At 39.2% G+C, this 24,067-nt stretch overlaps 1 protein-coding gene across 5 annotated transcripts in view; it reads left to right on the forward strand.

The window, feature by feature from the left end:
* ZMYND11 (zinc finger MYND-type containing 11) overlaps nucleotides 1-24,067 on the forward strand; it is a 108,414-nt gene that overhangs the window by 81,455 nt on the left and 2,892 nt on the right. For all 5 annotated transcript variants that reach the window (XM_074831824.1, XM_074831853.1, XM_074831834.1 and 2 more), the window contains 10 exons: nucleotides 7,747-7,824; nucleotides 8,230-8,322; nucleotides 9,789-9,876; nucleotides 11,088-11,143; nucleotides 11,840-11,917; nucleotides 12,459-12,577; nucleotides 14,420-14,627; nucleotides 16,454-16,522; nucleotides 18,417-18,689; nucleotides 19,630-19,815. In XM_074831824.1, coding sequence (XP_074687925.1) covers nucleotides 7,747-7,824; nucleotides 8,230-8,322; nucleotides 9,789-9,876; nucleotides 11,088-11,143; nucleotides 11,840-11,917; nucleotides 12,459-12,577; nucleotides 14,420-14,627; nucleotides 16,454-16,522; nucleotides 18,417-18,689; nucleotides 19,630-19,815 — 1,248 coding nt within the window. The remainder of the gene's footprint in view (nucleotides 1-7,746; nucleotides 7,825-8,229; nucleotides 8,323-9,788; nucleotides 9,877-11,087; nucleotides 11,144-11,839; nucleotides 11,918-12,458; nucleotides 12,578-14,419; nucleotides 14,628-16,453; nucleotides 16,523-18,416; nucleotides 18,690-19,629; nucleotides 19,816-24,067) is intronic.

Consider the following 24,067-nt stretch of genomic DNA (forward strand, 5'->3'; position numbering starts at 1 on the left):
TTTTAAATAATCTCTTTGATAATTGTTGGTTCTTGTAATAAGTATTGTTAGTTCTTATAAATAGTTAAAATTACATAAACTGGATCCAGTCTGCACTCTAGTTTACCACTAATTTTAAATGACACCTGGTGAGAGTAGGGAATGTAAATGGTTTAAACCACCTTGTATATGAGGTGGTTTATAACATCTGTCTTGTAACATGGATGTTGTCAGAGTGGAAATGCTGAATCATCGCATGAAATATGCACAGGTACGTAGGGTGGTCAGCTTTGAGAACAGTTTGACTTTCATCCTGGAGCCTTTAAATTCTTTATGGCAATGATATTAAACAAATATTTACCTTGAAAAAAGTCGTGTGAAACTCAGACCATGTGCACTGTGCCTGTCTTTCTGCATATTGGTTCCCTTTTTGTTATACAGAGATTAAGGAGAGGTTTTGGGGAGGTCTTAAATACTTCCTGCCCCAGAGATCTTTGGCTTGCTCAGTGCCTCAGATAATGATCAACCTCTTTTTGTGAATATTGCCATTTTGAATGCCATGGCATCTTTTTTCCCCCTGTGCTGGCAGTTCTTGTTTTCCTTGTGATTAATCCAAATCACTTCAAGCCCTAAGTCTGCAAACTTGGACTAAGGAGGCTTGCACAGTCCCTGTAAGCAAAGGAGGTCTAGTTTGGCATGGGAGTTAGCATCCTCGTGTCAGGCTTCAGTATTCTTCCACTACTTTCTCCCCACCTTCCTAGGAGATGACTGCTTTCATTTTAGTTTAAAAGCAGGAGAGAGGCCTATATTCAAAAAACTATGGTAATTTGGAGAGCCCTGGCTGATGTCCAGAGGACATAACAGAGCTTAACTATCTTGCATAAGGGCAATGGGATTTACTTTGCATTATCAGCAGTAAATATGTACGTTCAAGAAAAGTAATAGCTGGGACAAAGAGATGCATATGTTTTCATACTTTATTCTTGTAAGTGGACATAGCACTTTTCACCTGGGGATTTCAAAACTCTATACAAAGGTGAAGTAAAAGTATGTTTGAAACCTAATATATTGGGAAAAATAATCTAAGAACACTTCATTCTTATGTAAAGATTGCTTCTGTAATGCTGCCAAGGTCAGCAAGCCTTTGGATTATTCATTTCACAATTGCTGGTTGTACTAGTTCAATCAACCTGTGCAGCTTTATCTTGCACACTTGACTACTCAGAAACATTTTATAAAGGACATTGCCAAGGATTTGTTCATAACTTTAAAATATTTTTCCTCCCATAGCGTTTATAACAGTCCCTTGCAAACCTTGCTCTGAACTCTTGTTTCCCTGCTGGTGGTTTTTCTTCCCTGCATCCATAAGCAAGAATGTCCAGTGCCTGACTTTTTTTTTGACTTGACGGTACCATTCTGAATGTTTTGTACCCTACATAATTCTCAGCAGGAGTCAAGAGTCAACCAAAGTTCAATTCAAACCACATTGCAGTGGTTGAAAATTTTCCCTGTCTGCTGACTAATCATTGTCTTAAGTGAAATAAATTGGTATTATCAGCAAAATTCCTGGTAGACAGGTCATAAGAGAAAGACTCATATCGAATGAATTTAGAGATTACATTCCCCACTACTGTAATGGTCCATTCAAGACAGGGTTAGTCAACTCGATCTCTGAACAGTGCAGGAGACTTATGCTCTTTGGTTAGATAAAAGGAAATTAATTTTCTCCAGCTGTTAATTTAGCGCCTACAGACTACAGCATGTATTGCAAAAATACTAGTGGGTTTTTTGGAGAGGAATAGATATATATAAAATTCTGAATAGGAGAATACTGATCACATGTTGGGGTAACCGACTTTTATTATTTCTTTTTTGAAAAATTAAAATTTTAAAATAATTTTATAGAAAGGCAAAATTATGCATGGTGACATATAGTTTGTCACAGAGGAATAGTTTTGGTTTGTGAAACAAAAAGAAATAATTATTTGTATGATTTCACTTGGCTTCTAAATTTTTTACAATCATCTAATCAGAAATTGATCTTCCATGCATGTGCTTTGCAAAGAATTATAACCAATTTATCTATCATAGTGGGGTTTCAGTGTTTCTGGTTTTTATATATATGAGAGTAAAACAAACTGTAGAGCTTAAGATAATAAATGCTGTGCTGATAACTATTCTATAAATAGGCTATTTCTGAGTTCTGGTACTGTACTAAGCGTTTCATAGAGTACATAAAAATACACCATCATGCAGTTCACAATCAACTTTAGACAATTTGACAAGCAAGAATGACAAACAGTAGAAAGTTAGAAGCACAGAAAGATGAAGGTTACTTAAGTGAAGTAACTCAAATACTTAGATCAGGGGGTTTTAGGTACTAGCTGTCAGTCAAGATGGTTAATGTAAAATACAAGAAAGGAAGAAAGAATATGGCTCTATTGACTTACTTTATGGGGTGTTATGGTAGGAGTTTGTTAGATAACTGTATGATGAAACATATTCTATAAACAGGATTTGGCATAATCACACAAATAATAGCCATGGATAGATGTGGAATAATAGCCTAGTATAGGACCAATATTAGCACCACATTGTTCAGTGCGCAGAGCCCACACCTGGGGAGGTGTTAGTGCTTGGCAAGTCCCTCCCATTCACCTTGCAGCCACAGGCACCCTTGAATAAATCAGGGAGGCGGCAGAACTGCGCACTGCATAGGGCATATTTAATAGAGTGTAAAGGAATTTGTCCACACCAGTGAGAAAACTGGGAAACCTCCACTTAGAGCCTCCTACCACCTTCTCTGTGCATGTAAAAGCGTATTTAATTCACATGATGCTTCATATGCAGAAGGTGCTTAATGCACCATACAAGTACAAACCAATTTGTGGATTCAGCTATAAAATTTCCAAAAACACCTAATGCTTTGAAAAGTTTAGTTTAACTGTATACGGCCTTACAAGAGGCAGGTCTCATGCCATGTTCTGCTCATGCAGATCCTTTTCTGTGTGCTGCTCAGGGCATACGGCGCACTGGTTGCTCTGAGGCCCATCCTGTGTGCCTGCATATCTTTCTTAGTGGTATAAGAAACCTCAGGATCTGAGGGTTGGAAGTTTGAGAAGGCAGAAGAGCAGTAAAGCTTTCCATATGTAGCACCAAATTCCTCTGGAAATTTAAGCCCTACAAAAATCCCAAAGGCTGGTGGGTAAAGCAAGCAGTTTCTAAAGAGCAGTGGTGAATGTACGTTAAACTCGTGCACATAGTTCCCCTCTGCAGATAGAAACCTGGTAACCTGAATTGCTTCTGAAAATGGAACTGATGTCTTAGAAACATATATCTGTCACTGAGCAGCCTTCACCTACTCCAGTCACTGAACTGAAATGGAGCTCTTTCATGTGTGTATACACATAACAGTTGAGAGAGGAAGGGAAAAAAAACTCGTTAATGGGAGATTGTAGGGAGACCTCTTTACATGAAGAAAATGTGATTTAAATGCTTATAGCTAGACAGTCCTGGCACTAACACCTTGCATTCCTTAGAGTTTCTCTTTTTTTCTCTTCAAATGAAAGATTGCAGCAACTGCAGCATAATGACTGTTGTCACTCTGGGAATTGAGAGCTACATGCTACCTCAGGGTGCAAAGGATAGTCACTTCCATCATAAATGGTGCTACTGCAGGATGGAGCGTTTCTTGGCAGTACCCCTAGCTGCTGCTAACCTCGTGTGGGTTCGTAAAGTCTTGTAGTGAATTCCTGCACTATAAGCATGTCAGAATTGCTAAATAAGTCGCACCTGCACAGTGCAATATATTGCTACCTTCTTTAACAGCTAAGCAGTATTATTAATCTGGAATATTGAATACAAACAGCAATGTAAATCCAACCTTTAGGTACCAGCTTCTAAGAAATAGATGTGCTGCAGAGAATAAATCGTATATCAGGTATTTCCTGCACCCAGAAGCAAAGAATTAGGTTGCAGCCTTGGCCTTCCACCTACCAGATCCCATTAATCTTCTACATGAGGATTGCTATTGTGAAGGTTATTACCTCACTCCTACATCCCCTATGTAAACATGTATTCCTGACCAAGCCTTTCAGTTTACCTTGATTAAAAGCAGAAGGGTTGCAGATTTCTCTAAAAAATGGTGTGACTTAGGAATCATCCTTGCTGTGGGTTAACCCCGCTAGGCAGCTAAGCACCACACAACTGCTCTCGCACTTCTCCCCAACTCCCAGTGGGACAGAGAAAGAGAAAAGAAAGCATAAACACAAGAAAACTTTTGGGTTGAGATAAAAATTGTTTAATAAGTGAAGAAATGGAAGAAGCGAGAAGGAAAACAAAACAAAACAAGTGATGCAAAGGCTCGCACTCACCACCCTCCATGGGTAGACTGATTCCCAGCCAATTCCCAAGCAAAGGATGGCTAACCAACCCCCTTAAATCCCCTCCTCTCCCTTTCTATTGCTGAGCATGGCATTATATGGCATGGAATATCTTGGTTAGTTCAGGTCATCTGCCTGGTTGTGTCTCCTCCCAACCTCTTGCATACCCCCCAGTCTAATCACTGTGGGGGCAGAGCAAGAAACAGCAAAGGCATTGACACTGTGCAAACACTGTTCAGCAAGAACTAAAACATCAGTGTGTTATCAACATGACTTTGGTCACAAATCTAAACCACAACACGATATGAGCTGCTAGGAAGACAACTTCATCCCAGCCAGACCTAGTACAATCCTGTATTAAGATAATATATCCCGCAAATAGGATACCTATATATATATATAAAGATCCTGATAATCTTTTGGGGCTGGATTGAATCTTAGCAGTCTCCTTGAAAGGAACTTGCACTTAACTAAGGTTTGCAGTAGCATATCTTAGTAGATTTGACTGTGGGAAAAGATACACAGTGGATCTCGCCACTTTTACAGATTCACACGCCCCCATAATTGTTTTCGTTTCCCAATCGTAGGAAATTAAAAGACCTAATTTTCATTTATGTTTGCTTCTATATCACTCTGGCTATAAAGGGACCTGAAAGTGGGTATATTTTCTTGTGTCAGAGCAATATAAATAGATTTTATGTAAATTATACCCCCCATCTAGTATTATCTATTTTCCTGCTAGTGGTTCTAGGTTAACTTCTCTGAGAACACTACAAGTCTTCAAAATAGAAAGCAGGGGTTTTTTTATTGAAAAATTATGCATTTTTCATTATAGCTTCCAAAGAATGTGTGAGTGGTACCTCCTAAAGGGCTAATCTTTGTTGAAAAGCGAATGAAGCGGTTGGATTATAACTTGCTTTCTACAAAGGGTGAGCAACCTTGCCATAAAAAGACATTTTGCTGGCTCATAGGCTCCAATTCCCTAAATTTATTACCTTTCAACATTTAGTAGAGGAACCTGGAGATCAGATTTTTCTTAAAATAAATCAGTGTAGGGAATTGAAGGAAAAGTGGAGAAATTCAAGTTTGCCTGAATTGGCAAATTAATTACATCATTTTCATTGGTGCTTAAGATAATATTAATTGCTGACATCAATAACGATACAAAGCCAGCTATCTATCTATCTTTTCTTACGATCTGAAGGATAAGATAAACTATCCATCTCAACACAGTCTCTTAAAAACTGTCTTGCCCAGCAGGGCATGAAAAACGGTTCACATGAATTCTGAAATACTTTCAAAGGATGATAAATTCAGAACCATGTCAGAAAAAGAGGTGTAGAAGGACTAGTCAGTGCAAGTGGGTTTTATTGTGTCCTAATAAGTCTCAGTCTTTTAAAATGCTGTGTCATTAGCAAGCGTACAGCACTCCAGTGCCTAAAATGACAAAATGACAGCAGCATTTCATAATGCAGATAATTTAATGCACATTTGGGTTTGCATTTGCAGTAGCGATGTTGGTTCATGCAAAACTGAATAGGTGAATTGAATTCCAGCAGAATGCATGTTCTCACACAGAGAAAGTAACATATGAATATACAGAAGGTGATTCAGACGTACAGCGCAGGGAAAATTCTGTCTCGTTCCAGAATTTGGAAGGAAGATCAGGGAACCATTAATATTATGAAAATAATGCTTAAATGCACTGTGAATGTTAGCAAGACCTGGTGCTGGCCCTTTCCCCAATAGTGAGTTTACCCACAAGTGGTAGTGTCTTGTCAGGAAAAGCTACGGTGTTTCAGCACAGTTTGTAATGATTCTATGCATACTGTTAAGCAATCAAATAAACAGCTTCATTGGTAGTGCTGTGTACAATTTTGATTTAAGAAGGAGGTAGTAAGTACAATCCCTTGATGTACAGGTTGCACAGTTGCTGTAGCACAAGGGCCAGCCTGTGATTTTCAGTGTCTTCAGTGTCTTGCAGGAGGTATATAAGCAGAGGAGACACAATCAAATCCTATCATGTTTTTTTGCGCTAACGTGTAATTTTTACTCTTGCCAAGTAAATATGTAAAAGTAGTTGCTCTGTATTCAATGTGTCTGCTCCCTCTATATGTTCAGAGTCATATATAAGTAATTCAGTAAAAAATAGCACACTTCTAGTGATTAATAATTCATAAGCCTCCTACCTCTTTTAGCTACCTATTAGGACACGGATTCTGTTTTTTCTTGTGTTTGCTAAGCAACAGTCATCTGCACAATTATGTGGATCTTGCTAAAGACCATCAAAATTTGAGGATGCAGGTGTAGCTGAGCCAGTTTGGTCCACACAGTTTGCATACAGGTGGTGATGTGAGACATGAGAAGGGGAGAACTCAGCTTGGCACTCAGTGCATTCCAAGGTGTGAGGAGGAATAAAGGTTTTTGCAAAAGCTGTGAACAGTTAGAAAGCACTTCAGGATCATAAACCTGGAACTCATGCTGTTGTTTCACTGTGCTTTTGTTTTGGAGAACTACTGTAGGCCAGAGCAAGGAGGAGATAGCACTTTTCAGCCAGCTGTTGTAAGGCCATGCAGAACTGTGCACGGCTGCTGTGACCTGGAATTGGAAAGGCTGGTTTGTAAGAGCATGCTAGGCATTTGCAGAGAGCCACCTTCTCTTTAGCAACGTGTTTTCTTTATGCAGTGCTTCCCACTAGCCTGGATGGACTTTGAAGGGTGGGGCTAAGTTTCTATACTAGTCTAAGATGAGGGCGGAGAACTCTGGATCCTGAAATGCTAAAAAGCAGCAGTCTGTGTTCCAGAATCTGGCTTAGATTTTGTGAAGGAAGAACCACAGAAATCAACAATAGCTATGTTTCTTGAGCAGTAAAAAGTGCTCTGAGTTTTTATTGGCTAGAGCCTATTTGACTTCCTCCTAGACAGTGTCATTTTGCCTAGTAAGCACATAATTTGTAGATGGTACAGGATATTCTTTTAAAAATAATGTCTTCTTTTACTGAAAATATTAGTGCCTTGCTAATAAAAAGTCCGTTAAATAAATTCTAAACTGCTCCCTAAAATGCCTTTCTTCATTGCCTTATTCTAGTTGACACTTTTTTACATGAGAAGTTTTTAACAAAGTATTATGGATACATGTGGAAGTAAAACCTGTAACTCCTCTGTAGCTGAAGTCCTCAGCCCAGACGTAATTCAAAGCAACATATATAATTGTTGTGATGTGTTAGCGTTACTAATTTCCCAGAAAAGATTTTCCCTAAACAATTGTGTGATATGTGATTCAAAGTTACCTTTTCAAATAATGTTGTGATACAGAGAAAATTTTTATTGCATGAATTTTGAAGTCAAGTTTAAAATAATAATATGATCCTGTTTTTCTTTGACAGAGTATCAAGAAGAAAAACACAAGTAAACAAGAGATGAGCACATACCTGCGATTCATAGTCTCTCGTATGAAGGAGCGGGTGAGTCTGAAACAGGGAAGTTTATCGAAGCATTGGGTTGCACTGTAGAGGGTGCATTACGGTTGGCCATGTGTGACTGTGCAGGGAAGAGGGCTACAAGAAGGTGTCATTTTATTTCCCCTGTCATAAATGGTGTGTGTATTTCCATGTATACTTATCAGGTCTCATTGCTCAGATTAGTATCATTCTGGCAGGAGTAGTTTATGCCATGGACCTGTGGCTCCTCTGAAATGGACATTTTTCACGTTTGAGACACATGTAATCTATCAGATTGTGGATCCGCAGTTTGGCCTTGTGTATTCCCCGCCTGAAATATTACAAAATATTACATTTTTTTAATCTTTTTTTGTGTGTTTTAAGCAGATTCTAAATGCAGTAGCTAACACTCTGTCATGGTCCTTTCAGGCTATAGATCTAAACAAGAAAGGGAAGGACAACAAACACCCAATGTATAGAAGGCTGGTGCACTCAGCTGTTGATGTTCCTACTATACAGGAGGTAGAGTGACTTGCTTTCTAAGTTCCATATTGTTTATGGTGCCTTTTAACAGTGAAGATAAACCTTAAGGACTAAAGCACTAATCCTGTTTATTTCTCCTTATGATCAGTATTTCACTATTGATTCCCGCATTGGATATGGGAGCTTAAAATTTCAAACTTTTCCTCATAAATAGGTAACTGAGTAAAGCCATTTTCAGTGGTGCCTAGTTTTCAGACATAGAGTATCCTGAATTCCTTTTGTACTGAGGTTTCACTAGGAGCTGTAGGTAGCTGAAATCTTTAGAGAAAGTACCCTTTATGTAAGTCACTGAATATGGACTAGAGTGCCTATGTTTGCATATCTGGCCCAATGCTTTTGACCATATTCCAATTTTAGTCATTATGCCCTTGTGTAGGTGTCAGCTTTATAAACATGTAAATGATTCATAAAGAACCAATCATTTTGTTGATCATGAAGAAACAAGATTCACTTAAAACATCTGTTTTGCATTAAGTTTTCCAAAAATAAAGTACTAGTAAATGCGTTGTCCTTTTTTTCTGAACCAAAGTTGATGACAACTCATGTAAATCAATGGCACATGACCAAAATGAACAGCATATTCTTTATTCATTGCTGCAACTGGATTACTATGCAGGGCTGTAGTATATCTTGCCCTTTACAACCATAGATGTGAAAAGCCTTTGTTTTATTATTGTTGTTGAAACACATGGATAAACAATAGCTTCCACTGACAGTTTTGGAAACCAACACTACTGGCTGGCTTGAAGTACTGGCAAGGCTGGTTGAGCCTGAAAATAGGTCAGGCCTTCCTTTCACTGTGTCACCTTCACCTGCTTCCACAAAAGGTCTTTTGGCCTTGATAGCATCCTAGAAACTGATGATGTTTGATGATTGGAATTCTCATAGGTGTTCTTGACAGAGCACAACTGAAAATGCTGCATTCTTTATCAGACAAAAGACCATACTAGGAAAATGAACTGCATGGCTCCATGTAGGCGTTTGCTACGAGTTTGGAAGACTAAGACAATCAGCCTTCATCAGAAAACACTGACTGTCAAGTGAAGATCCTGGAAGTATAACATTGATTTGAAACTAGCTGGTATTTTAAGGTACAAAATCTTCACCTCAGGGAATATATTTTAATTTGAACAAGTGTTCTGGGCCACACTTTATGATGAAGCTACTCCAGATTTACCCTGTTATAACGAAGAGAATTTTTTTTTTAAACTTAGTCAGGTATTAAAGCACCTATTTACCTCTGGGCATTGCATAAAGGGACCAATGCAGCCAATGTTCAGATACTAACAAACCATGCCAAAGAGTTGTAAGTATTCCTTCTGTACGCAGGAAAGGCAGTGTCTGATCTGTGTTGCATAATGCAGATTTCTGTGAAAGCTTCTCTGCATAAAACAGGTACAGCACTTTAACAGTTTTTTCACAGTCCTATGTTTTCTTTTGTGTAGAAAGTAAATGAAGGAAAGTACAGGAGTTATGAGGAGTTCAAAGCAGATGCTCAGCTGCTTCTACACAACACAGTGATTTTCTATGGAGGTAAAGTACTACATTTACTGCTTGCTTTATGTGATTTATCTTTATCTGCAGGAAAATCACAAGTTCAGGGTTGAATTTGGTATTAGATAGTCTTAAGTGTGGATGAGGTCATTTTAGAGCCCTTAAAAATCCAAGTAAGCTGCAAGAGCACTTTGCAGGGTCTTTTCTGGCCCACCTACTACACAACTATTTTCATCCTCTCTGGCTAAACCTGTTAGTGGGAATTTGCACCTTTGCCATCCTGTTTCTTCTGCAGCCTAGGTCATAAGTCAGTCTATACTGCAGATTTCTGCCAGTATACTTCTGTTGGTTTGGGTGGAAAGAGGTTTGATCTCTGCTGTGCTGTGTCAGCAGCAACATGTACTATAGACACGTATTTTTCACTTGTGGGCAATATCTGCAATATTGCAACAGCAAAGATAGCTACACCCACACTAGAAGTGTCCTGCTGGTGCAGTGTGTGGAGGTACAGCCATTAGAGAAGCTGCCAGCCACTGGAAAGGTAGTGACTGATACGGTGGAACAGTCTGACTGGAAGTGGAAAGACACCACCACCGTGTCCAGAAGCTATAGCCAGGTCCTGTAACAGGGTTCTCCAGAGCCGTCATTTCAGGAAAGATGTGGTTCTTCCCTGCAGACACAGCTCACTTCAGGGAAACTGGGAGGACAGTGGGACCAATCTATTTGCAGCGTCAGAAAACCCACAGTGTCATTGGTAGGGAGAGTTGTGAATGTGCTGATGGAGAAAAACACAGGTGTAAAGGGAAACACGTAGCAATAAATAGTCTGTGAAGCATTACTCAGAGCAGAAATGCTTGTGTGATTGTACCTGTGTTCCTGTCAAATGGTGATAGCAGAGAGCCATGTTTTAGGACAATTGCAATGTGTCATTAAGACACTAGCAGAGAAAGAAACTGGATCCATATTAGGAGCAACCCTGTCTCCCTGGTGCTGCTCCTCAGATGTGTACTTGTATTGTTCAGTTGAAAAGCTCCCAGCAGTGTTTTTGCATATAAATAGGAAAGAGAAAACAAATATAGAACTGATTGTTAGAAAATTTTAAATGGAAGGGTTATCCAAGTGACTAAATTATGTTTTGTATTCTCAAGCAAGACAATTATAGCATGAAAGTCATAGCAATGACAGCTGCAAATCTTTGTGAGCACTGTGATCATACTGTGATTGTTCATACCATCTTTTTTAATTTATAGCGGACAGTGAACAAGCTGATATAGCAAGGATGCTTTACAAAGACACATGTCATGAAGTAAGTAGTACCAAGTAATGAAGATGTAGCCAAGATACTTGATTTTTATTTCAGAATCTAAGAAAATTATTCTTCATATTACAAAAATAAAAAGGGTATGAAGTTTAATATAAATTTTCCCCTTTCTAACAGCTGATTCAGAATTCCTTTTTCTTTTTTTTTCTTTTGCAACTAGACTATTTCAAAAATACTGATATTCAAATGTTAGTTTTGAAAATGATCTAGTAATACATAGTTTTAATATAAACTGAACCTGAGGTGAGATTCCTACCAAATTCTGTAATTGGCAGCGAAACATTTCTCAACATTCAGAGGAGACCAAAAAATAAAGCTAGGGGGGAGCTGTCACACTTTCTCCATTTGTACAGTTGAATGACTTCTTTCAGAATGTACTTTAAACATTTTATTAATTTAAAGAACTATTCTTTGCATATTTTAGCTATAATAAATCATTAAGAGTTGAATTAGTCTCCTCCTTCTGCCTTGTTTTTCTAAAATATGAATAACATTTCTGCAGCTTGTCTTTTATCCACTCTCAGCTCACCTCAGTTTCGCACCTCTAGTTTGCACAGACAAAAGTAACTCTACCAAATTAGCACGCAGAGTTGAAAAATCTTACTACTCAAGAGAGAGGGATACTTCTGAAGTCACGTAAATAGGATTTTTTGGACTTATTTACCTTTTTTTGTTTTTCAGCTGGATGAACTGCAGCTTTGCAAGAACTGTTTCTATTTGTCAAATGCGCGACCTGACAATTGGTTCTGCTATCCTTGTGTATGTTGCTGACTCAGATTTTAATTTGTTTGCCTTTCTGTATAAAAGCCTGCAGTTTTGGTGTCATTAATGCATTGACTATTTCAGTAGGCTTGTTTCAAAAGCGTGTTAAGATTCTGTAAGCCTAGATATTTTACACAAGTGAAACATTGATTGAAGTTCAAAGCTGTAATAATATAGGTTATAAAACTTGGTTATCAGCCAGTTACAACAGTCTCAGAAGAAAATAAGGAGCTTACAGAAGTTAAACTTTGCTCCTGGATGAAGCTATAAAATAGACAAGTTTAAATTTTGGGCTGCTTAAGATCTCTGTTTTCAATAGACAGTTACACCCTTTTCAGACTTCGTATTTTTTTTACTTTGATCCAAGCAGTACATCTAACAGGCAAATATATATTGTAAGAAGATAAAAATGAAAATAGCACTAGACATAAACAGTGACCATATTCCTAAGATACTAGCATAGTATTACAGCAAAGTATTTGTGGGAGATATCAATATAATACTTCATATCCAATAATAAATACAACATTTTTTCCAGATACCTAATCATGAGTTGGTTTGGGCCAAAATGAAAGGCTTTGGGTTTTGGCCAGCCAAAGTCATGCAGAAAGAGGACAATCAAGTTGATGTTCGCTTTTTTGGCCATCACCACCAAAGGTAATTTATTAGTTCCATGTGCTTCTTATTACAAACAATACTTAAAAGAATTTATCTCATCTATCATGTTGTAAACCCTGGCTCAGCTAGTTGCCAACATTAGAAAGACTGAGTACTTTGCCATAATTGTTTCAGAAAATTTAAAGCTCAGTCTAACACATCCAAAGTTGCCAAATGGCTCAGAGATTCCCTTTCCACAGCTGCCATAGGGATGTTACTTAATGCCATTTTAATTAAAGCAAGTGAACTTCAACTGTTTCTTCAAATCAGTAGCAGCCTGCTAATCCAAGCCAAGGTGAAAACTGGGCAGAAATGTACTCTTACTACCAGCAGTACTGACTTTGTGCAATTTTCTCTTCTGAGCAGGCACATTGCAATTTTGTGTTTTAGTAACATAATATACATCACAAATGTTTCTGTCTCACTGCTAGAACATTGACAGAGCTCCTGCTGTGAGCCAGTTTGCAATTTCAGAGTAACTCTTTACATTGGAAACTTCACTCTTAGAGATCAGCTTTTACTTCGATCTCCAGGTGTTTGTTCAGCATTTGGGGAGGGTTATAGTAGTGTTACTAGAGTGGATGTACTGATTTTTTTTTTACTGTTTGATTTATATGCCTATAATGTGAGGAGAGGAGACATTTGCAAAGTAATTCACAGTTGTTGGGAAGGTGGTATATTTTGGTGCATCCCAAAAGGGTCTAGACAATTCAGTAACAGTGTTTTATGAGGCTGTTTATTTAAATTGCTTTTAGTGTAACTTGCACAGTATATAACATGTTTTCATTTGTTATATGAACTACCAAGATTTTCTAATGGGCATAAAGTGGGTAAAGGATCTCTGTTTGTGTCTCAATCGCAGAATGATTTACCTTGAATCTGTTTGCAAATACAGCTTATCTCATGAGTAGTTTTGGCATTAAGTTCACACAGCTTCAAACTATTTAATAAAGTAACATGACACTTGTGGGATGAGGTGCTTGCAACGTCTTAAATGTGTGCTGATAGAAAAGGCAAAATACATTTTACTAGCATGCCATTGCTTAGTTACTGTGCTGGACTTGGACAAAAGGCCAGTTTCCTGGTTGGTGTAAATTAGCATTGTTTGTTTGACTTCACTGAAATGAAATTTATATTGTAAGAATTGAGAATGTGTCTGCAGACAATTTAATTTGTTACAGTATTTACTCTGTTATGTGCATGTGCATGGCAGTGACTCTTTAATGTCCAATGTTGCTTGGTATAACCTTTCAAAATGTCAAGAGCTGCCCATATAACTCTATGAGGACTCTCTGAAAATATTTAAGAGGACAAAGTACCTCTGGAACCAAGTCACTGGCATGAATTCAGTCCAAAAGAGCATAACAGTCCCCACATGAGTTCACTCCTGACAGACAGGGCCCCTAACTACAAAATGACTCTATTTGAGGTGATAATTTGGTACATTCCTTGACAGTTTTAGCAAAGAGGTCAAGGGTTAAATTGGATTAGCATATGAACCTTCAGTAAAGATGTCTCTGTGTCTGACTTGGGGCATCTAGCAAGAGAGCAGGTAGGAGATGTGACTGCTGTTGGTGCTGGGGGAGGTTTGTGGCTCACCAAAAATGAAAGAGACTTTCAGCCATAGCACCCACTGCTAACAAGTGCTTATAGTAATACAAATGTCTAATGGTATGCAGTCCTTTTTTTCCCAAATGTGTTGAATATACAAAAATTCTGAGTACAAAGGAATTGTCAGTGATCAGCCGCTGTGAAAAACTGCTTCTGAAGTCCATTTCTCAGGTCAAGATCCTTCATCTGTATTCAGTGTTTCTGAACCTGTCTGTACTGTGTATTTAAAAGGGCCTGGATCCCCTCTGAAAACATTCAAGATATCACAGTGAACATCCATCGGCTGCACGTGAAACGCAGTATGGGGTGGAAGAAGGCCTGTGATGAGCTGGAACTGCACCAGCGTTTTCTTCGTGAGGGGAGATTCTGGAAATCAAAGAATGAAGATAAAGGGGAAGAGGAGGCAGAGTCAAGTATCTCTTCCACCAGCAATGAGCAGGTAAATGCTGCCACAATGTTAGCAATCAAGGCAATTTATTAAAGGGTACAAAGATGACATTTTTGATTAATCTACTATTAAATTAGCCTTGTGCTCTGTCTGCAGTTTTGTGGTGACAAGAATAGGGTTCAAAGGCTTATTTTCCCCATGTTTTGTAGCTCAGTAATAGCAAGAATATAGAGTTTTCCTCTTTCCTCAGTTTCTTGGACGACCTCTAGGAAGTTTCAAAATGTTTGTCACCTACAGCACCTTGAAGAGACAGACCGAGATTTCTAAAGTTAAATAGGAATGTTCAAGTTAAATGTCATGGATATCAGATAGACTGCAACACTGCCTTCTTGGACTCCCATCAAGGGACAGCCCTGTAGCTGTTCAGCCTTTTCACAGCTGGAGTGTGTTCACTTTGGACTGCGTTCTGCATTACAGATCCCCAACTAACACCAATCATGACATTTTCAGCAAGTCCAACTAAAGTTAGGTGGAAATGTTGCACTTGAGGACCATTGACCAGCAACTGATTAAAGTAATTAAAAATAATTCTGCAAAACAAGAAGAATTATATTGCTTTAAAAAAGGTGAAAAGCACAAGGGCCAAGATACAAAACTTTGCATTGCCATATGCAAATTCCCTTATCACAGCTGAGCCTTGCTAGTCATCCATTGTCCAAAAGGGTGTTACATATTCACTATTACTGACTTGACAGTAAGATTTTCATAGCTTGCAGGATGCTTCTCTGTATTTTTGCCAGCCTTTGCCCTGGCAACATCTTCTTTCCTCATTTAAAAGCACTACCCTCTCTCTAAGTCTGTATTTTTAAAAATCAGCATGTTTTGACCCTCTTCCTTTGCCCTTTTGTAGCTAAAAACTTGAAAGCTTGTAAAACTGGATGTTGCTTTAAGTGGATGCTCCTTAGCAAAGTGGGTTTAGGTTTTTTAGCCTGTTTTACTTAACTAACCCTTTGCAGGTCCTTTATTTAATATTGTGTATGCAGTCATGCAACATGTATGATGAAACAGGAAAACAGTCACAAATTGTATTTACAAAAAATAACAGTGGCATTTTCCCATTTTTTCAGAACTGTCAGTCATAGGGTTTGGAGGGGTCATTTGCATATTTTCTGTTCCACCCCAGCTCTTCATCTTTCACTTGGTTAATGCTTATCCCTGTTTCACTGGTTTCCCAGATACAGCAACATAAGAGTAGCCGTCCAAGACAGTGCTTTGCAGTATCCTGTCACTAACACTAGCTGTGTTAGCACTGGATGCTTCAAAGGCAGGAGTAAGAGCTTTTCTGTAAGCCATTATAAGATAATATACCATCCACTTTGATCTCGCCCTTGTTTCTATTGCTGGAGATTGGCTTTTATTCTAAAGCATGAGGTTTCATACCCCTCCAAGTTATAATCAATTATAGCAAGTCTGGGTAATCTTACCATCTTTACATATATACATTATAATTATTGCTGTTTTCTGGTTTCCAACAAGATCTTCTGCCTAATTATGGGTCACTGATATCAGAATATTCCAGAAAACAAGTGTTTGAACTTGTGTGTGAAATGAAGAAAAGAATGGTTAAGGATACTTTAGCAAATACATATTGAATGTTAGACCTTGTTCATGAATTTTGTTCCTTCATGCAATCATAGTCATCAGGAAAGTTTATTGTGTGCACTTCTTATTTAAGAACAGTATTCAACTTCCTGTTTGCTAAATTACACAATTGCAAATAATCCCAAATAAAAGGTACATCAGTCATGTCACAGTGAATGCTACTTATATGAACTGATTTTTGGAATGATTCAATATGTTTTTCTTAATGTTCACAGCTGAAGGTTACTCAGGAACCAAGAGCAAAGAAGGGACGACGTAACCAGAGTATGGAACTCAAGAAAGAAGTAAGTAATCTCACTTACTGTGTTCGTAGAGATAGCAAAGTACAAAAAGTCTGAAATTTTAATAGACGCTCCCTTCAATTTCTGTCACCTTTTATTGATTTTATAGTATTCATCTTGGAAGTTCCAGCCCCGTAGCTTGGTCCTCCTTGCTAACAAACATAATTGTACACCCCACATGCAAGCCACTGGTGTCATCGTAGTCATATTCTGTATCATGAATAAATCAACAGTCAGCTTACAACATTTTTTTAAATGGCAAATTTAGTCTAGTTAGTCAGTGTATAAACAGCAGAAATTATGAAGTATTTTGCGTGATCAAGAATATTAAGTTTATAAAATGTTGTATTCACCTTTGTCCGTGAAACTTCCTTCCTTGTTTATCCAACTTGCACACTGAACGATCATGTAACTAAGGGACTGTATTACCCTGTTTGTACACAAGGGGGCAGTTGCTGAGACACAGCCATAATCTCTTATTTCCTAACTTTGGAGTATTTTTTCCTGTCTCGTTTCAGCTGCATGTTGAACACTAAGAAAAAGTTGCACATATGCACAGTCCTCGGAAGAGGACTCCGGACTCCATTACAGAGAAGGGTTCAGATATTTTAGCACCAGAGTTCTATGGGATAGCCCTGGTGCCTGAAATACAGACACTGTCACTCTGGGCACCTGCCTCCCCATTGTATCTGATACTGCAGGAGTCACCTTCATCAGTGGAGGCAGTGACCCAGAGTTTGTGCTCCCTGGGGCCCAAACTATATTTGACTGGAAGACAGGGAGAATACAGTTTAGGATGTCTTGTCATTTTTATTGTGTTTTCTGTCAAGCAAATGCTGTAATTTGCTTTATATATTTATGTCTTAACATTTACCTCTTAGCTCTGCTCATATTTGCCCAGTGATCCAGAAGTCAATCACAGTGACCTATTAGAGAGTAATTGGTTGCAAAAGGGAATACAGAGTCAGCCTTTTGATTGGTGTGAGCAGTGCCCCATCACACAGACAGGCACAAAGTCCAGTCCCGAGCAAGTCCAGTGTTACAAGGACTGCATGCTTTGCCTGTACACTGTTAAATGAGCTTTGAAAATCCAAGTCAAAAAAAAGCCAAATAATGTTCATCTGTGTCTTCAGACACTCCAAATGTCACCAAGAGTTTGCAGGAATATTACTTCTATCTGTTCTAAAGAGCACGAGCAATTGGTGGTATAGTGTATAACACAGGCAGCTACATTCACTACGGTACATTACAGTAACTATGATTTCTTTCTTGATAATTGTGTAATTACAGAAAGCTTCTGTGGTCATCCAAGTCTAGTTCTATATTATTGGAAGCAAGACTTAGACGCTCATTAGCCTTTCATCTTCAAAGCACCTTTGAAGTACTAATCAATCTGCAGCAGTTCTATGAAATCAGTGAAATATTACAGACTCCAGTGCAGCCTGTTGGGCCAGAGTAAGCCCAGAGTCTGCCAAAACAATTCACGCACCTTAGGCATGCAGCAACAGTCTCTTCAGGGAGAATGGTGGGGGGAAGAAATCTGTGGCAACCCTTTAGTAATCCCAAGAGATCTGCAGGGATTCAGCAGAGCTTCTGATGGTGGTTGTACTTTTTGGGAAGAGAGGCTGGTGAGTGTGGCATACTAATGCCATGCCTGTGCTTCCTTCTGGAGGGCTCCTAGCTGGAGTCAGAAAAGCCTGACCAAAGAGCCTACCCACTGTCATGCTGGTTTTCCTCAGGGACCCCACGTCCCATTAGCACTAAAAGTCTTCAACAGACACTTTTCACATTAATTGCGCTGACATTAGTCATGTAACATATTTTTCTCCAGGGGGAACTGAAAGTTAACTTGTTCTGTTTTGATATCTGGATTTACAAGTTTGTTCTTTCTCTGTAGGAGCCAGAACCTGAAACTGAAGCAGTAAGTTCAAGCCAGGAAATTCCCACAATGCCTCAGCCCATTGAAAAAGTTTCAGTCTCAACTCAGACCAAGAAGTTAAGTGCCTCTTCTCCAAAAATGCTGCATCGGAGCACCCAGACAAGTAATGATGGAGTGTGTCAGAACATGTGCCATGACAAATACACCAAAATCTTTAATGATTTCAAGGACAGGATGAAAGCTGATCACAAAAGAGAAACTGAGAGAGTTGTGCGAGAGGCAGTGGAAAAGGTAACACTTGTCGAACACCACCTACACTCCGGTTTGAGGAGAGGAGGAGTGTGGATTTTTTTCACGTTCTTATCTATTTTTGTGACATCCACCCTTAAGAAAATGAATAAAAAACCTTTTCCAAAGAGACCACATAAAAATAGTCTTCATTACTGCTTTTTTGACTATTTCTGTACCAGCAGGCCTTAGTTTAAACAGAAAACTCATGTTTTTTTTTGATTCTTGTCCAATGAAATCAGTTTGTGATCCAAAAAATGAAACTAATTGTTCATTCATGAGTATCCGTTTCCAAAGCCCTTGTCTCCATTGTCGAGTGTGGTTGTAAACAATGTCATTGTTTAAAGGCTATTCGTAAATAATTCTTTTGTCAGTCTTCTGACCTAAACATTAAATAGATTCACCGAAATTTGTTTGAGTTTTCTTATCTAATGATAACCTGTTGCATTCAATATCTAAGCCTGAGCTTAATCCTGTAGGATTATGACACCAAACTTTTAGATAACTGAGCAAGGGCAAAGGAATCCCACTGACAATTAGTCTTAAAGGTACCTCTTACTGAACTCAGGGATGTTCTATTTTGTATTTCCATTGTGTCCTTGCTGTGATTTATATGCAGTTATAGATTTGGAAAAGACAAAATCTTTGTCTAAGATAAATTCATAAATTTGTAAACTAATTATTGACAAAATATACATGGAACCTATTTAGCTGTTTTTGTAGATGCCTAGCAGAACAGAAATATGGTGACATTTTTATTTTGGATGGATGTTTTGTTATAACTCTAAAGAAGAGAACTTTTTGGTTTCTGAATAGGAGAAATCTCTAATTATGTGACCTCCACCCATATCAGTAATAGAGGTTTAAAGAGTCGAGGTTTAAAGAAGATATTTTTATTCCAATAGTTGTCCATTGACTTGTTTTGCTGACTTTCTTATGGCAGCTGCGTACGGAGATGGAAGAAGAGAAAAGGCAGGCTGTAAATAAAGCTGTGGCCAATGCACAAGGAGAGATGGACAGAAAATGTAAGCAGGTGAAGGAGAAGTGCAAAGAAGAATTTTTAGAAGAAATTAAGAAGCTAGCAGGCCAGCACAAGCAGCTGATTTCCCAGACCAAGAAGAAGCAGTGGGTAAGTGTCAAAAATTTATTACAAGACAATAAGTGGAAATGCATAACGAATACTTCAGGCCAATTGAAGGTGATTTCTTCCTTACTTTTAACCACACCACTCTTTCACTGGTCTTTCAGGTTTTCTTCTTCATATTACTGCTTTCAAAGTTTTTGAATCTTCAAATTTCAACTTGAAGTACTGATTACTTTCCATCTTAATTATATAGTGTTAACAGCACCATCTTCTTGAGTCCAACCAGATGTTAGTATCAAAATATTTTTTTCTAAATGCAGCTTTACTCCATATAAGACATATTTTGCATTATGTTCACGCTCCTTTGATCTCAAGGCCCTGGAGGATACAATACCTGGCTGCATCAATTTGGATTCCCCTGCTAATAATGCTGGTAGTGATATCCTTTTGGCATTTTCCTCTCCTAGCTTCTTCTGCAGCTCTTTTATGTTCTTTTGTATTTAACACATGACTTTCTGAAATACATTTCTCTCCCTTGTTCAGTCCTTTAGCCCAAATCTGCAGCATTTCCTGGAAGAACCGTGTTCATTTACCCTTTAGAAAAGTGAAAACAGACATCATAGACATCTAATTTACCATTCCATTACATACTGCAAACTTTTCCCTGGTTTTGTTTGGTTTGTCTCCTGTTTTCTTTTTAAGCCAGAAGTGTGTTCTCCCACATGTCTGTACAGCATCTACTCAAACGCTGCGAGTACTATAATCCTGTGCTGCTAGCCTCTAGCAGAGTAAGGGTGGAAACTGTTACACTGAGGAGCAGTGAGCCTGGCACACATAGAAACTTCGCTATTTCTTTGCTCATTTTCACAGAACAAGGAAATGAAAGTCATTGTTCAGGAAATCACACTGCACTGTAATAGCTATCTCTAACATACAGGAGGGTGGGCACAAGATTTTCTACTGGCCTCCTTTTGAGCTTTGTTTTTGCCGGACGCAGCTGAGCAGCACACGGGTGCCTTGCCACAAGATGGCACGCGGATCTGAGCTGCGATGGACAGCCACTGCCGCCCGCCGACAGCCAGCCCTGGCCCCGTCCCCCAGCTCCTGTTTGTCTTCTGCTGTAAAGGGCGGTTTGTTTATGTTCAGCCTCATTAGTCCTTGTTCTTACAGGTGAAACTGTGGTCCCTGCAGAGAAATCTCTGCTCTGTAGAGGAATGAAATAAATAGTAAGGCAAGATAATCGGTTGCTGACTATCACAGTCACAAGTCTGGTTTTTTTTGTAAAGAGAAGAATTACGTCAAATGCCGGAGCTCTTGTAGAGTCTTAATTTCTGTTCCTGGTAGAGATTTTACTGTGGGTTTTATGACACTGCAGTGCTTGGGTCTTTGTCAGTTAGAAAATTCCTCCCTGTCTACCTATCTCTGCAGACCAGAGAAGTTACTTAGGTCTCCGACTTGATCGAGTTACTGTGTTTAATGAGTCACCAGCTGCTCGTGGCTGCATGCATGCTCTTGCCTGTGGCACCTGAGAGGGAAAGTGAATTGCCCACTATAGAACTATGTCAAATTAGCTCTTTCTGTCAAAAGTTAAGAGTGCACATATGAACTGTTGCCACTGTTCAGCTGATATGCATAAACTCGATCACAGTAACTTGATTGTGAGTCTGGACTCTTAGCTATAGCTGCTTTTCGGTGTTTTTGAAGGCAGAATTTATGGAAGAGACTCCCGAGACTTTACTTTCATCTGCTCCAATGCCTTTGCCATATCCTTTAGCCTAGTCAGAGAGCGCACTGATACCACATCAATGCATCTTATGACCATGTGCATAAAGCCTCTTTCTGAGCAAGACAATTAAATATATAAAGAGTATTTGACAGTCTTCCCCATTTCTGTGGCCCCAGAACTATCTGTCATTCACCACCTTAAATGAAGGCATCATACAGGCAGCTGTTTTGCATGTGGTGGGAGAGGGAGGGTGAGGATAAACACCTTTGCATTCAAGCTGATGGATCTGCCTGCCAACACACAGCCTCAGGCGGCTGGAGTTGGTCCAATTACACAACTCCCCAGTGATTTTTCCTTCAGTGGTACTAATGACAGTCCCTGGTGTGTAGTACCTCTCTTGTATGCTGCTATTATAATGATACCTCCTTACCAAAATCTCATGTAATTAACACACATACTAAATGAGTTTTGGTGGCTTTGCTTTTTAATTAGAAGCAGAGATCTATGGTTTTGCTTAATGCAGATGTCTAGGCTTGGGAATACAGCTGCTATTATTCATGCTATATTTGTCTTTTTCTCATACCTAAAAAATATCTGGTCAGGATGAAGGGATAGTTTTGCTGGTGGTGTGCAGCCACATGAGAAGATGCGCTCCCAGTTCTTCAGGAGCATAACACATAGTTAAAGAACAACATTTTCTGTTGCTCTAACTGGTCACAGTCCCCTTGGCTTAACCCAATTTCATTTTTATACCTCCAGAAAACTTGGATTTAATACAGATACTTCATATAGCAAATGAAAGGAAGAAACGTAAAGTCAGGGATAGCGATCATGAGATTATGCGGTTTGATGGCCTCCAGAATACAGGCTAGTCTGCTGCTCTTGACAACGTTTCTTTTTTATTTTCTCACAGTTCTTTTATTTGCATACAAGCCTCATTTAAATTGGTGCATAGTTCATTTTTATAGATAATTTTTAACTTCTGTCGCTTCCAATTATATTCACATGTATATTTATTCTAACTTGCAACAGGTTATTTTTATGTGAATGAGCATTGTCCATGATGTGTACTGTCTGAAACGAAAACCAAAGTGATTGATAATGTTTAGAAAGACAAAAATACAAAGAAAAGAGGAGGCCTGAGGCCAGCTGGCATTTTGCCTTCTCTGCCACATGTGCTGGTACCAAGTTAGATGACACTATTTTTCTTATGTGAGTGGAGATTTACATCCCACGCTTATGGCCAGCACATGTAAAGGCAAGTGCAGGACCCACAGATCAGTTGTCCTCTCCTGTCTTACCTTTTTTTGATCTCTCCAAGCAAGCAGATGTGAAGCTGGTCTCTGGGCTGAGGCCCATGCTGTACGTAATGGAGACACACAGCTGTTCCCTGCACCTTTCCAGCAGATGATCCTAATAGTTCCCACAGGCTTGTGGGCAGCCAGCAACATGAAAAAACAGGAAAACAGCTCTTGAGAGGACACTTGTTTGCAGACATTTCTACAAATAAACTTCCCTGGAGCTAAGTGATAAAAGGAAAATGGAGAGGTTCCCTTCTCATGCAGCTAGGGCAGCCCCTTTATTGCCGATGTAAATAAAGAGCTGTCGGTTTAGCCAATGTAAATGTTGGTTTTCTTGGATCTGTCTTTTAGTAGTGTGTAGGGTTGTGGTTTGGTTTTGTTTTAAGGCAACTGGGTTTGTTTTCTTTGTAATTCTTTCTTTTATTAACAGTGCTGTAGCTAGACAGGACATAAAAAGTAAATTGTGTGTTATTCTGTGCTTTGATAGCAGCCTGCACAGACTGTGTGATATCCCTCCCTCTGTTCCCCCTCATGCAGTAAGCATTTCAGACTGGATTCATAAAGATGCTCTGATTTTGAGCAGACCATATTCAGAAAGACAAATCTGAGATCATTAGAACCTGTCTCTCAAGGGCACTGCGTGTAACTGGTTCTTTTAGCACCAATGCCACCCTACCTTACAGGATTTTGTCAGAATGACAGTTAATGCGTTTGCAGCACTCCCTTAAGGGGTATAAAACCACCTGGACCTAGGGCACATTGCCCATCTGGGTGCCCTACCTCCTTGCTGACCACCCGTAGTGTTGACCAGCCATGTTGACTCCTTTTTTTTCAGTTCGTCAGAGGCCATGTGCTTATTTTCCAGGTAGCTCTTCCAGCTGAAACGGGAGGCGTTCTCTGTGTTCTGGGATAGAAACCCTCTTTGCTGTAGCACTCCCCAGAACCAAGTATTTCTGCAGAAATCACGGGCTGTGCAGCATCTCTTTCTGCCAGGAGTTTTGTGGCATCCTGGCAGCCATGACAAAAGGCAAGAGCCCATGAGGCCATCCTGTGTATGACAGGCTGCCTCTGGTTTCTGGAAGACTTGAAGAAAAAGGCACTTTCTTGCTCTTCTCAGTAGCACTAGTGTAGCACGAGGTTTTCTTTTCATGAGATTGCAGTGCTGTCTGGCAGTCAGCAAACCCCAATGACAGTAGCCTCCTTGCAGACCTACCCTAAATGGGCTGTAACAAACCCCTTGGTAACAAATTATTCTTTTCTCCAGTGGTGG

This window comes from Strix aluco, chromosome 1, assembly GCF_031877795.1.
Source record: "Strix aluco isolate bStrAlu1 chromosome 1, bStrAlu1.hap1, whole genome shotgun sequence".
NCBI classification, from domain to species: domain Eukaryota; kingdom Metazoa; phylum Chordata; class Aves; order Strigiformes; family Strigidae; genus Strix; species Strix aluco.